Genomic DNA, 12,409 nt, shown 5'->3' on the forward strand with positions numbered 1-12,409 from the left:
TCTCAAAACATTGTAGCATCAATCAATCGTCTACAAACAATTATCATATGGAAGATGTTTCACTACAAGAAAATAGGCTGTCTCCGACAGAAAAAGACCGTCGGGAATCCGTCGGAAACGGGATTTCCTGAAAAAAAATCTTGATGAACCCCGTTCATTGGATGTATTCTCGTTTGTCTCATAAATAAGTAAAAGTTAAATTTGTATGACTGTTACATATCAATAATTGGCTCATGTTTGTCTAGTGTTCCAACTGTATAAAAAGATAAAACTCATATATATATATCATCACCATCCAGAGAGAGAAATGATACTACGTGGATGGTTCGGGTCCATGCATCAATAGTCCTAAGCATCTACTCCTATATAAAAGTACAAGAGCTAGCCCTAGCTATACAATTCTATACACCACTCTTTATATATCTCTAATATTTATGTATGTATATTTGTGTGTTCCCTTCGCCTAAGCCTATAGCATTTGAAAGCTATAGTAGACCAACCGAAGAGACATAGGTAAAGTAAAAGAAGACATCTAATAAAGTTTTTAAAAAGACAAATAAAAGAGAGATCACTTCTTAAATCTTACTCCCTCTGTTTCAATATAGATGATGTTTTAGGTGATTATTTTTGTTTCATAATAGATGATGTTTTCAAATATCTAGGTAACTTTAACTTTATCAAAAACTGTGTAACCAATTATGTTTTTATTATTTTTTGTTTATAATTAAATAACTTAGTTTAAAATTATATTTTAATGATTTTATGTTTAGAAAAGCTAATTTCTTAATATGTGTGCAAAGTACTAAAACTTCATCTATTATGAAACGGAGGGAGTATTTTAGCTTTTCGAACTTCAACCTCAATGGGACCGGACCGCTAAAGAATCTTTTCTTGTTTTAAACTTTTTTCATTTTCTTGATATAGAAATTTACTCAATCTCTCGAGGTCGGGGTTACTTTTATCAATATATACAATGATATATATGTGTATCTCTAAAGCCATTACAATCAATGGGACCAATACATACAGCTATTCCATTCGTATCCCATTAGATTGAAAATTCAATCACTTTAACGTCACCAGTTACACAAAATTCAAAATCATATATATATATATATATATATATATATATATATGTCTGTCTCCAAACTCTTGTCACAATAACATGCAATAAGAAATAAGTCTCGACTTTTGAACAAAAAAAAAAAAAAAAAAAGAAATAAGTCTCGACCATGAAAATAACATAACTATTTTGCATAACTAATAACTAACAGAATGACACACGAATCTTAAGCACACAAGGAAACACAATAAACTATATAGCTTTATTACAAGATTATGACATAACCGTGTCCAGATCCATCCGAAATATCCCCCACACAAAGAAAAATAATAAACTGGCGACTAAGCGTTACTAAACTAGGTTATCTTATACGACGATCAAGGAGGAAAAAAGAGTCGAAGATCTTGAAATTTAAAGCATATTCCTTAGCTTTAGCAAATAAAGATACCCAATTACGTAAAGTTTGTCCACAGAAAAAACAATGATGAGTAAATTATAAGCTTTTGTTTCACAGAAAATATGAATCTAGAGGTTTCGGATTATTGAATACGTGGACTAACAAGACCTGCCATTGATGCTTCTTCATGACTTCATCTCCAACCAATAGCCTTCTCGGGACACATTGATGTGTGCAGCAGCACCAGAAATGATATCCTCCACACACTTCGAAAGATTCCACGTTGCAAAGTGGGCCTGAGATAAGTAGAGATCAGGCCCAATGATTTGATAATGACAAGACAACAAAGGATGAAGAACGACATAATATACAACAAGAGTTGGCATTAATGATTGGTATAAATGTTGATTCTCGAAAGCTACAAGTCGATGTAGTAAACATTAATGGGCTTGGTTATTTTTTTGTAAAGCTCAATTAAGGCCTGTTATTAAGCCTAAACATCTTAGTCGTATCATGAATGTGTAACTCAGGCATCTATATGTACAGCAAGATCAATCAAGTCGACAAAAATTATGAAGAGACATCTCCACGTTGTGACAAAGACTAGTCTTTGTATTCTGATTTGAGGACCCACACCGAACCGTTGGGATCCTTACGAAGCGTGGCAATCTCCTTCAAAAGACTCTTAAACAACGGTACGTCCTTAGCAGGAACTCTGTCCGAGAAATGGTTGACAATGCTGCTCGTGTCCGTGCTTCCGCCTTTTCGCTGTACAAAGCTGCATATCTGTCGGATCAATACCTCTGGCTGTAACGAACCTACTCTGCTGCTTGAACTCGAAGAAGTCTGTGTCTGCTCAAGGCCAACGCCAATGGCTTGTTCTCTGCTTCCGCGGATTTTGTTGAGAAGCTCTGCGGAAGAGGGTGCTTTGCCTGAAGATAGACCCGCGCTGATACCGTTCTTGACAGCTGATGATTTGTCTGCTGTGGTTAACCGGGAGTTCACAGTTGATCCGAATCTCCTCCGTACAGATGAAGGTGCACCTGCACAGCCAGATCTTCCCGTCCATGTGGGTACTGAGATGCTTTCGCGGCTACGCAGCATCCGCGATTGGCGCAATGCTTCCGCAGCTCTCTGCGCCACTTGAGATGCCTGGTGTTCAAGTCTCATCTTCTCTTCCTCGTCGTTTGCGTTAATGATGGCGTCGTGATTCACAGCACTCTGAATAAAAGATGCAAGTAGTCAAGTAGAGTAAACTTTAACTCCGAAGAGGAAAACAATCAACAAACTTACATGTATTCCATGTGCGTCAAAGAGACTCTTCAAGATATTTGTCTCTTCATCCACTGGCTCGCCATTGGTTTCTGCATCTTTCTCTCCTGAGAGTTCTTCTGCTGCATCGTGAGTATCAAGTTGTGTAGTGGAATCGGTTGTATTCTCTGTTTGAGCTCCTACGATGTTTATATCTTCAGACAGCTGACTGAAGATGTTAGAGGTCTCGGTGGAGGCGTTGCTATCACCATCATCATTCAGGATGAAAAGATCTTTCATATCCCTAGCTTTGAAGAATCTTCTCTGTTGTGGATTCTTCAGAATCCTATTGGTGAGAAAATGTTTATATATCTGTCTATGATATACTTTCTCCTCAATTGTCCCCCGTGTGATCAATCTGTAAACAGTAACATCCTTCTTCTGCCCTATACGCCAAGCTCGTTCCCTTGCCTGCATATCATTTGAGGGATTCCAATCCGGGTCAAAGATGATGACTCTATTCGCCCCAGTCAAGTTTGTTCCCAAACCACCCACCTTGGTCGTCAGAACGAAAACAAACACATCATCTGAGTTGTTAAACTCATCAATCAACGCCATCCTCTGTTTCACTGGCGTAAGACCATCCATCCTCCGATAACTATACTCGTTTGCAACCAAGAAGCTCTCGAGGATGTCAAGCATCTGCTGAGTCTGCGAGAACAGAAGTACACGGTGTCCTTGCTGTTTCCAGACCTTGAGAACTTCCGCAACAACCTTCATCTTCCCGCTGCGTTCTGGATTCCCATAATCTGGGTTCTGGTGAGAGTGTTCTCTCTCAAGTAGATCAGGGTGGTTGCATATCTTACGCATCACATCAATCCCATACAGAGAATTCTTGTTGCCGTCAAAAATATCTTCTACCTCTGAGCTAGCAAGGAACGCCCTGTAGGTAGATCGCTGCTCCACGGTGAGGCTGCAGAAGAGAACATGTTCAGTCTTTTTTGTGAGATGTGCGTTCACATCAGCCTTCATTCGGCGGAGGAGGTATGGCATGATCAGATCACGAAGAACAACCGCACATCTGTACATTGTCAAGAATTGTTAGAACAGAAACTAAGTGATTCAAAGAAAGACCAGGTACTCAATCACCTGTAGGCCGTTGACACTTGCAAGGGAGATGCATTGGCGTAGCCACCCACAGTTATGGGAACAGAGAACTCAGCCTCAAACACGGGTAGGACTCCCAGTTTTCCCGGGAAAACAAAATCGAACAAGGACCAGAGTTCTGTCAGTTTATTCTGGATCGGTGCCCCAGTCATAATAATTCGATGGACGGTCTGCAACTGTTTGCACACCAAAGTGATTTCAGCATTTGGGTTCCGGATCCGATGGCCTTCGTCCAGTACTGCATAGCCCCACTCAATATTGAGCAGCTTCTCCCCATGCAGCCTCAATTGCTCATATGTGGTGATGAGTAGCCCCGAATCAGAGTTTAGAACCCGGTTTATCAAAGAACTCCATTTCTTGGTGTTCTTAGACTTTTGCTCATGATCACCGTCGGCTGAAACTTCACTATCATAATCGCTTTCAGAGGCATCGACTCGTCCTTTGCCATTTGAATCTTTTGCCGAGTCATGGAGTATTTCCACGTGAAAATCCGGGTACCATGTCCGTGCTTCTCTTCTCCACTGACGCAAGAGTGTGACAGGACATATGACAATACTCGGTTTGTACATCTTACTGAAATGCAAGGATCCGAGAAAAGATAAGACCTGTACAGTCTTACCAAGACCCATCTCGTCCCCGATAATGCCACCAGCCTTTTGGCAATGAAGTTCCCAGAGCCACTGCACTCCAACTCTTTGGTAATCAAAAAGTTTAATAAATATGCCTTCAGGAATGTTTAATCCACCTTCAAGCGGTACAGAAGATTTCTCGCTGTCGTCTACCTCATCAAAATCATCTAGCTCTTCTTCCTCACAACTGGACGTGGCCGAGATTCTCCGTCCATCTTCTGCAACAGTGCAAAGAAAATCAATATGATAACCATTTTCTTTACACTGACTCAAATGAGGAAAAATAAGCATATGCTAAATATATCAACTCAGAGCATTGCATATATCACGACCTTATCTTTTCCAAAAGTATTCACTCAAATTACTAGCAACTAAATTCACAGGTTCAACCAACAATCAGTAAATATGTACATTTAGCTCACAATATCGATAATCAACCATACCATTTTCTTGAAGACTAGAGTCTTCGTTAGAAATCCGCTTTGTCCATTTCCTCTTAGGCAAAGGCCGCTTCTTTTTACCCTTCCCGCCTTTACTTTTCTTTGCATCACTATCCGAAGAATCATTAGTCTTGTAAAGCTTTCTTAGCCTTCTAAAAGGAACAGGGGTCGCTTCAAGCTTTGGCAAGTCATGTGCATCAAGTAGCTTGGTCGTTGGGCGAGCTTTTGCAGCCAGCGACATTGACTGAACAGCTCTATCAATACTGCTGGAGTCCTCATTATCATCTTCTCCTTCAGGTAGGTTACGCGTGTTAGACGGTCCAGGTTGTTGAAGTCGGCGTTCAAAACCCTCGAGCTTGTGAAAAGGAGTTAAGATTCCTTTCCTAACCAATTCATCTCTTTCCTAGACACAACCAGCTTTAAATTAGTCACTATATCCATATATCTTAACAGTAATCAGGTGAAAGTAGATCAAACCTTTATCTACACGTACCGTTTCAACAAAACCAGCAGAAGCTGCATCGAAAACGGCGTCAAAATCCGTATCCTCATGAAACGACACCACTTTCACCTTCTTCCCTTCTCTCTTGCTTGGTTTCCGAACCTCTTTCAACTTTCTCTTACGACTACTAGGCTCTCCCTTCACCAGATCCCGCAGTATATCACCACGATCAGCACCACCAGAAGTGCCCCCCTGACCATGTAAACCAGAGAGTTCCTTTTCAAGCTCATTTTTCCTCTTCCTAAGGCTTCTAAGACGGTCTTTAGCAAGAGCATTCTGAAGCACAGAACCACTCTGCAACCCATCCTCCTCCTCCGCTTGCTCAACAGTAGATGCAACAGCGTCTATCTCAAACTTCACAGCTCTCAGTTTATTCAAAATCTCGCTCTGGCTTGATGGAAGTAGATTGATTCCTTCCAACCGCTCCTCCACACTCTCATCGTTATCAAGCTTCTTTGTAGCCTAACAAAGATAAATGCTATAAGATATAGATTCAAGAGTTTCATAAATCACAGAGGTAAGACGCAGTACCTCATCGAGTATCGTCTGTTCGATATCTGCAGGATTAGCAGATGTCACCCCTAAGCTACTCAAAAACATATCCTCGTCTTCCTCCATTGAATCACCTTCTCAGCTATAAAACTATTTATCGCATTTGTATTCCTCCTCCTTGTTGCATCATCAACTGAATACACATAGAGCCTTCTCTCGCAATCAATCCCATGAAATAATCAATCATAACAAAAAAATTCCCGGAAATTCAGAAACAACTAACCCAGATTCCGGGAAATTTTCCAAAGAAAATCGTGAGAATTGTAAGGGTTCGATCTTCCTTCGTCGGTCAAAAAAGGAGCTCACGCAACCTTTCTCTCGCCCGGCCGCGTGATAATAAACTGATAAGTAGTCAAACCGATCACCGTCTTTGTGATAATCTAGCAAAAGCCCACATAAGCCCATTTTTGAAGCCCATAACCAAAGGTTTTAATAAACTACGTCCTTACTTCGCACGTGTTTTCTGAAAATTTATAAATATGAACTATTCGGGCCAGGCCCAGTGAGAAGGTTTTAGGCCCATATCTTTCTCTCTCTCATGATTACTGGGTCAATGTCTTTCGTTGCAGAAATCGATTGGCGTCGTCCACCTTTGATTTTGGGAATGTGACAAATCTCAAACATGGGGATGTAGTTTTTGTCGATTTTTTTTTCTGATGAACTTCTGTCTGATTTATTACATCTTCCGGCGATTCAACTCTTCTTCCACGGCATTGGATGGTTCCTTTCCCTGACGCAGGAGAGAAAGGTGAGATTGTGTTTGGTTGACTTGTTTTCGATCTCAGATGGATGTTTTATGCAGCAAGTGTTAGGGGGCATAGATATAGAGACCTTACAGAATTTTGAAACAGGTGTTTAGGGTTCTTGTCTGAATGGACTTGAAAATGGATAATGTAATCGGTGGCAAGTTTAAGCTTGGTCGGAAGATCGGCGGTGGCTCTTTTGGAGAGCTTTTTCTTGGTAAAAAGATTGCTTTTTTGTATTAATCTGTTGCAGCCTCTATTCAATTTCTTGATTACGTTTTTTTTTATTTAAATCTGATTTATTGGAAATGTTTTGCAGGAGTAAGTGTGCAAACCGGAGAAGAAGTCGCTGTTAAGCTGGTATGATTCGAATCTACCTCCTTTATTCATCATTTGATTTAAGATCTCTTTGTTCTTCCTAATCTTCATGATCTTTCTCTGTGATTCTTAGTTTGAAATTGAATCTTTTTATTACTATTTTTGTGGAAACTTTTGAAGGAGCCTGCGAAAACTAAGCATCCACAACTTCATTATGAGTCCAAGATTTACATGCTTCTACAAGGAGGAAGTAAGTTTACATCTCTGACTTGATGATAAACATGATTGAACCGAGCTCATCTAAATTTTGTTTTTATGTGGTGAAGCTGGCATCCCCAGCCTCAAGTGGTTTGGGGTTCAGGGAGACTACAATGCGATGGTCATTGATCTGCTTGGTCCGAGTTTGGAAGACTTGTTTAACTATTGTAATAGGAAGCTCACTTTGAAGGCTGTTTTGATGCTTGCGGATCAACTGGTAAGATCACTTTGTTGAGGATGAAGAAATAGTGTTAGAAGTTTGGAGTTCCAACTAAAATTTTTGTTGACCATAATTGTAGATTAGCAGAGTTGAGTATATGCATTCAAGGGGATTTCTACACCGAGACATAAAACCAGACAATTTCTTGATGGGACTTGGTCGCAAAGCAAACCAGGTTGCTTTTTCTTTCTATTTTGGTGGGTTGTTACCCACTAAGTTATGTTAGATTCCATCTTTTCTCTCTCTTGGTTACTGTTGCTATGAGTTTCTACTTTTTGCTTTTTTCTTTTTCAACTAAATCATAATATGTATGTAGGTCTATGTCATTGATTTTGGACTTGCAAAGAAGTATAGGGATCTCCAAACACATAGACACATCCCTTACAGGTGATTTTATGGAGAGCTTTCATGTGCTTGTCCGTATATTTCTTACTTGAATACTTACAGATACTCAATGACAGAGAAAACAAGAACCTTACCGGCACAGCTCGGTATGCTAGCGTCAACACTCACCTTGGTGTTGGTAAGCAAACTCATACAACCACTTGAGCATCTACTTCAAAGCTGTGTATACCATGTTTTCATACGTTTGCTTGGTTGCATATTTTTGGCAGAACAAAGTCGAAGGGATGATCTGGAGTCTCTTGGTTATGTGCTCATGTATTTCCTGAGAGGAAGGTTGTGCATTCAGATCCTTTTTTTGTCTGAGTAAATCTCTACACTTGCTTGTTCTGGACCTTCTGGTCTGATTTTTTCTGTGGTCAGTCTCCCATGGCAGGGACTAAAGGCTGGCACAAAGAAACAGAAGTATGACAGAATCAGCGAGAAGAAAGTTTCAACTCCTATAGAGGTATGGTGGAAACATAACACGGCTTATATACCCTTCATTGGAGTTAGATCACAAGTTAATTGTTTGTTCTTGGAACAGGTTTTGTGCAAATCCTATCCACAAGAATTCGTATCATACTTTCAATACTGCAGGTCCTTGCGATTCGAAGACAAACCAGACTACTCGTATCTAAAGAGGTTGTTCCGAGATTTGTTTATCCGCGAAGGTTTGTCTTTACAGATACTAAACTTTGCTTCTTTTGATATAAAAGTAACGTAGCTTTGTTATTTTAACTCTTATGAGAACAAAATTGATTCACAGGTTATCAGTTTGACTATGTATTTGACTGGACTGCACTGAAACACCCTCAGAGTAGTTCTAGCTCCCGGTCCAGCTCTCACGGAAGGGTGAGTACACTTGTCGTTAAAGTTCTTTCTTTATACACTTTGATCCTCACTACTCTTTTTTCCTTCAGCATCGTACCGGTAAACCAGTTGTGGCTGCGGGACCATCTGCTGAGAAACCTGAAAGGATCTCAGGTAATCATTTTTCCTTTTTAAGAGTTAGAAACATGTCTACCAAGTTGTCTGATCTTATCTATTTGCTTACAGTTGGGAGGGAGATCCGCGACAGATTCTCTGGTGCAGTTGAAGCATTCGCGAGAAGAAACGCTACAGGAGCCACTCCCCATCAAAACCAGACCAAGCATCGAACTCTTGACGATGTTCCTCCACCAATGAAACCTGCTGTGGTAACATATATATATACATAATCACCAATGAAGGCATCAAACTCATGATGGTGTGTAGTAGATTAGTTGTTCTTGTTACTGAGATATGTTTTGTGTTTTGGGATCAGAATATGGTATCTGAGAAAGGAAGAAACACTTCCAGATACGGAAGTGCTTCAAGGAGAGCGGTGGCCTCAGGGAGTAGACCAAGCTCTTCAGGTGAACAAGGGGACAGCCGCGGCTCAAGCCGTGTGGCCTCTAGTGGAGGTGGTGTTCGACCATCTGTTTTCCAGAGAGCTCAAGCGGCAGCTGGTGTGAGTGGATATGAGTCGAAGACAGCCTCTGCCTTTAACCGCAACAGAGTGGCTGCTTCTAGGACTGCACGTGATGATGCTCTCAGAAGCTTTGAGCTTCTTTCGATCCGCAAATGAGAAAGAAGTAAGAAACAAAACGAAAGTTACTATAAATCATCTCCTTTTCTGTAAATTGGATTCTTCTTTACATGTGTGTTGTTGTTTGGTCCTCACGTTTCCACGAAACTCCCATTTTTTTCATGTATTATGAATGTAACGTTTCTCTGGATTTTTGTATTAAATTGTTACGCTCTTGTACTGTAATCACGACAAGTTGTTACTCGTATATCTTGATTTTTTTTGTGTTTGTTTCTTAACTAACTAAAAAGTTATTAACCCAAATGAAAAGGAATATTTAAAAATATATTGACAAATACTTTCATTTGATTAAAAAAATAAAAGTACATATCATTTAGACCTAACTCTGTTATCGGCTGCTATGAGCATCATTAACTCTAGCACCTCATTTGGGGTGCTTAATTATTATTATTTTTTTGAATTTTTTTCTGATTAAAAAAGAAATTAAAAAAATAAAAACAAAACAATTGCGGACCGCCACGTATCAATGGGACTTGCGAATAGTGCAAATAACAGGCGCTTGTGATGCTTAATTAAACATTCCTCTTTTTTCTTCTTCTTCTCTTTCTTTTTTTTTATTAGAAAAAAGTCTAAACAGCAAGCACTCTTGGTTAATGGTGCTCTAATGATAAACAATTATTGTGTAATGTTTTGGATAACTACGTATTTTTGGACATTGTTGTTAGCCCAAAATTTATTATGGGCTTTTAATACTAGCGACCCGTCTGTAAATTTGTGCCAGACTTGTTAGTTGCATATCTTTTTCTCTTTTTGTACATTTATGTGAGAAAAAGTAACAAACAAAATCAATAATTTTTTACCAAAAAAAAAACAAAATCAATAATTTTTATAACGTATGGAAAATTTCAGATGCACACTTTAATCATTTTATTAGAAAGATATATGATCAGATTTTGTTGGTTTTTTTTTCCCCAAACAGATAAATATTTACAGAATTAGATAATTATGTCAAATATATTCCAGGGATTCTCACAAGTTACAGTTATTTTAGTGGAAATGAAATCTCCAACAGTGACCTAGTCTTTAGGACTAGCAAATGATTTGCATGAAAGAAAACTTTATAAAATCTAGAGAAAATTACCAAAACAAAACAATAAAATAGCATGGTTGTCCCTTTGGTATAAAACCATTTTTGTCTATTTTGTCTCTTTTTTACCCTTTCCATTTCTGAAATCATTTTGCTTTTATTATAATACCATCATTAAGTTGTCATTTTAGTCTTTTTTTATAATACCAAAACTAACCCTTGATTAATTAAATTAAATTAAATACATTAAACACAATTTAAAATCTTAACTGGACTTTAAAAAGTTTAGTAAAAAGGAAAACAATGTTTTAATTTTTTTTATTAGAAAGTTTAATAAAACATAAAAGTTCACAAACGTTTTAAATTTATTATTAAAACAAAACTATGTAAAACGTTTTTTATAATGTTTATTTAATGTTTTATTAAAAACTTTCTTATATGTTTTATTTTTATTTTTATAAAATTTATTTTTATTAAAGTTTATTAAAGACGTTTTACAAAGTTTTATTTTTATTTTTCCAAACATTTTTAAAAAGTTAAAATTAAAAAAAATATTAAAAGGTTTAACAAAAAAGAAAGAAGATTTTTTTTAAAAAAAAGTTTAATAAAAAGGAAAAAACGTTTTTGACAAGGTAAATCAACCTATACACATTTTTAAGAAAGTTAGAATATTTTTAGAATATTTTTGAAATTTCCTTAATTTTCTCAAAAAACATGTTTTCTTATCCGTAAAATACACCTTCTACACTGTGTAGAACAATGACAAAAGTTCAGAATGCAAGTTCTACCTCATGTAGACGTACGAGTAGTGTTTAGATTTCGCATTCCGAGAATTTTAGAATATTTCATAAAAGTAGAAACTGCGTTATGGAGAAAAGTAGATATCTTTACAATTAGTAGAATTAGCATTCTCCATATTTAGATTTTTAACTAAAGGTAGATTGTTCATTCTAAAAAAGTAGATGAACTTGTATAATCTAAAATTCGTTTTCTACTAACCAATTTTCTGAAGAAGATAAATTCTACTTTTAGTAGAAAATATTTTAAATTTTTTATTTATTAATTTTTTCAACTAAACAAAAATACTATTTTATGTATATGTGTGTTTTATTAATTGTTTATATTTTAATAGTTTTTTTGATTCTTGAAACTATTTATTTCATTAAGTTTCAGAAATGTAAAGGGTAAAAGATAGATAAAATGGACAAAAATGGTTTTATATCAAAGAGACTAGGGGTGTGCACTTTATCCGATACTCAAAGTCACACCTGAACCCGATCCGAAAAACCCGAACCGAAATCCGAACCGAAGTAGAAATACCCGAACGGGTATTAAGTTAGGAGAGATTGGATATCAGAACCCGAACGGGTAATATCCGAACCCGAATGAAAATCTGAAGATAACCGACAATATATATACTTACCCTTATATTTCTAGTTTACATCTCTCATTTTTTATTAAATATTTATATTGATGTTACACATAGTTTAAAATCATAAGTATATATATAATTATGGAGAAAATGATGTGATATTCATTTAAAATGCATGTCAAACTTTTTGTTTTATGTATTAACAAAAATTACATTCAAAGTTTAAAAACAATACCCAAATTAATATATATTTGTTTTTGAAATATTATCTCCAAACCTATTAATCATTCGATCTATAAAAATAAAAAATCAGTTAAGTGAAATCTATATTTTTAAATAAAAGAAACTTAAAAAATGAAAAAAATTATTTTCTTTTTCTTTTAAAAGCTAAATATCCGAACCCGATTCAAAATAACCGAACCTGAATTAAAAATATCTAAACCCGACCCGAAGTATAGA

General features: G+C 37.0%; 2 protein-coding genes across 6 annotated transcripts; one reads left to right on the forward strand and one right to left on the reverse strand.

Moving 5' to 3' along the window:
• Nucleotides 1–1,891: 1,891 nt before the first annotated feature.
• Nucleotides 1,892–6,351, reverse strand: LOC106389776 (protein CHROMATIN REMODELING 8). Of its 4 annotated transcripts, none has more exons than XM_013830117.3 (7): nucleotides 6,225–6,351; nucleotides 5,981–6,134; nucleotides 5,441–5,911; nucleotides 4,951–5,350; nucleotides 3,861–4,725; nucleotides 2,754–3,792; nucleotides 1,892–2,681 (listed from the first exon to the last, which is right to left on the reverse strand). In XM_013830117.3, exons 2-7 carry the CDS (start codon nucleotides 6,065–6,067, stop codon nucleotides 2,064–2,066), a joined length of 3,480 nt encoding a protein of 1,159 aa, XP_013685571.2. In that variant the 5' UTR covers nucleotides 6,068–6,134; nucleotides 6,225–6,351; the 3' UTR covers nucleotides 1,892–2,063. The 4 variants fall into 4 exon arrangements, with proteins under 4 accessions (XP_013685571.2, XP_013685572.2, XP_048620279.1 ...); XM_013830118.3 differs by having other exon boundaries at nucleotides 3,861–4,722; nucleotides 6,225–6,328; XM_048764322.1 differs by lacking the exon at nucleotides 6,225–6,351 and having other exon boundaries at nucleotides 5,981–6,204.
• Nucleotides 6,352–6,550: 199 nt separating this feature from the next.
• On the forward strand, nucleotides 6,551–9,744 carry LOC106389778 (casein kinase 1-like protein 6). 2 transcript variants are annotated; one of them, XM_013830122.3, is made up of 15 exons: nucleotides 6,552–6,749; nucleotides 6,853–6,961; nucleotides 7,064–7,104; nucleotides 7,243–7,312; nucleotides 7,389–7,537; nucleotides 7,620–7,715; nucleotides 7,857–7,927; nucleotides 8,002–8,063; nucleotides 8,155–8,218; nucleotides 8,306–8,390; nucleotides 8,469–8,595; nucleotides 8,691–8,776; nucleotides 8,845–8,908; nucleotides 8,981–9,120; nucleotides 9,228–9,744. In XM_013830122.3, exons 2-15 carry the CDS (start codon nucleotides 6,874–6,876, stop codon nucleotides 9,528–9,530), a joined length of 1,446 nt encoding a protein of 481 aa, XP_013685576.2. In that variant the 5' UTR covers nucleotides 6,552–6,749; nucleotides 6,853–6,873; the 3' UTR covers nucleotides 9,531–9,744. The 2 variants fall into 2 exon arrangements, with proteins under 2 accessions (XP_022572695.2, XP_013685576.2); XM_022716974.2 differs by having other exon boundaries at nucleotides 6,551–6,749; nucleotides 8,845–9,120.
• Nucleotides 9,745–12,409: the final 2,665 nt, after the last annotated feature.

The sequence above is a fragment of the Brassica napus genome, chromosome A3 (genome assembly GCF_020379485.1).
Source record: "Brassica napus cultivar Da-Ae chromosome A3, Da-Ae, whole genome shotgun sequence".
In the NCBI taxonomy this organism is placed as follows: domain Eukaryota; kingdom Viridiplantae; phylum Streptophyta; class Magnoliopsida; order Brassicales; family Brassicaceae; genus Brassica; species Brassica napus.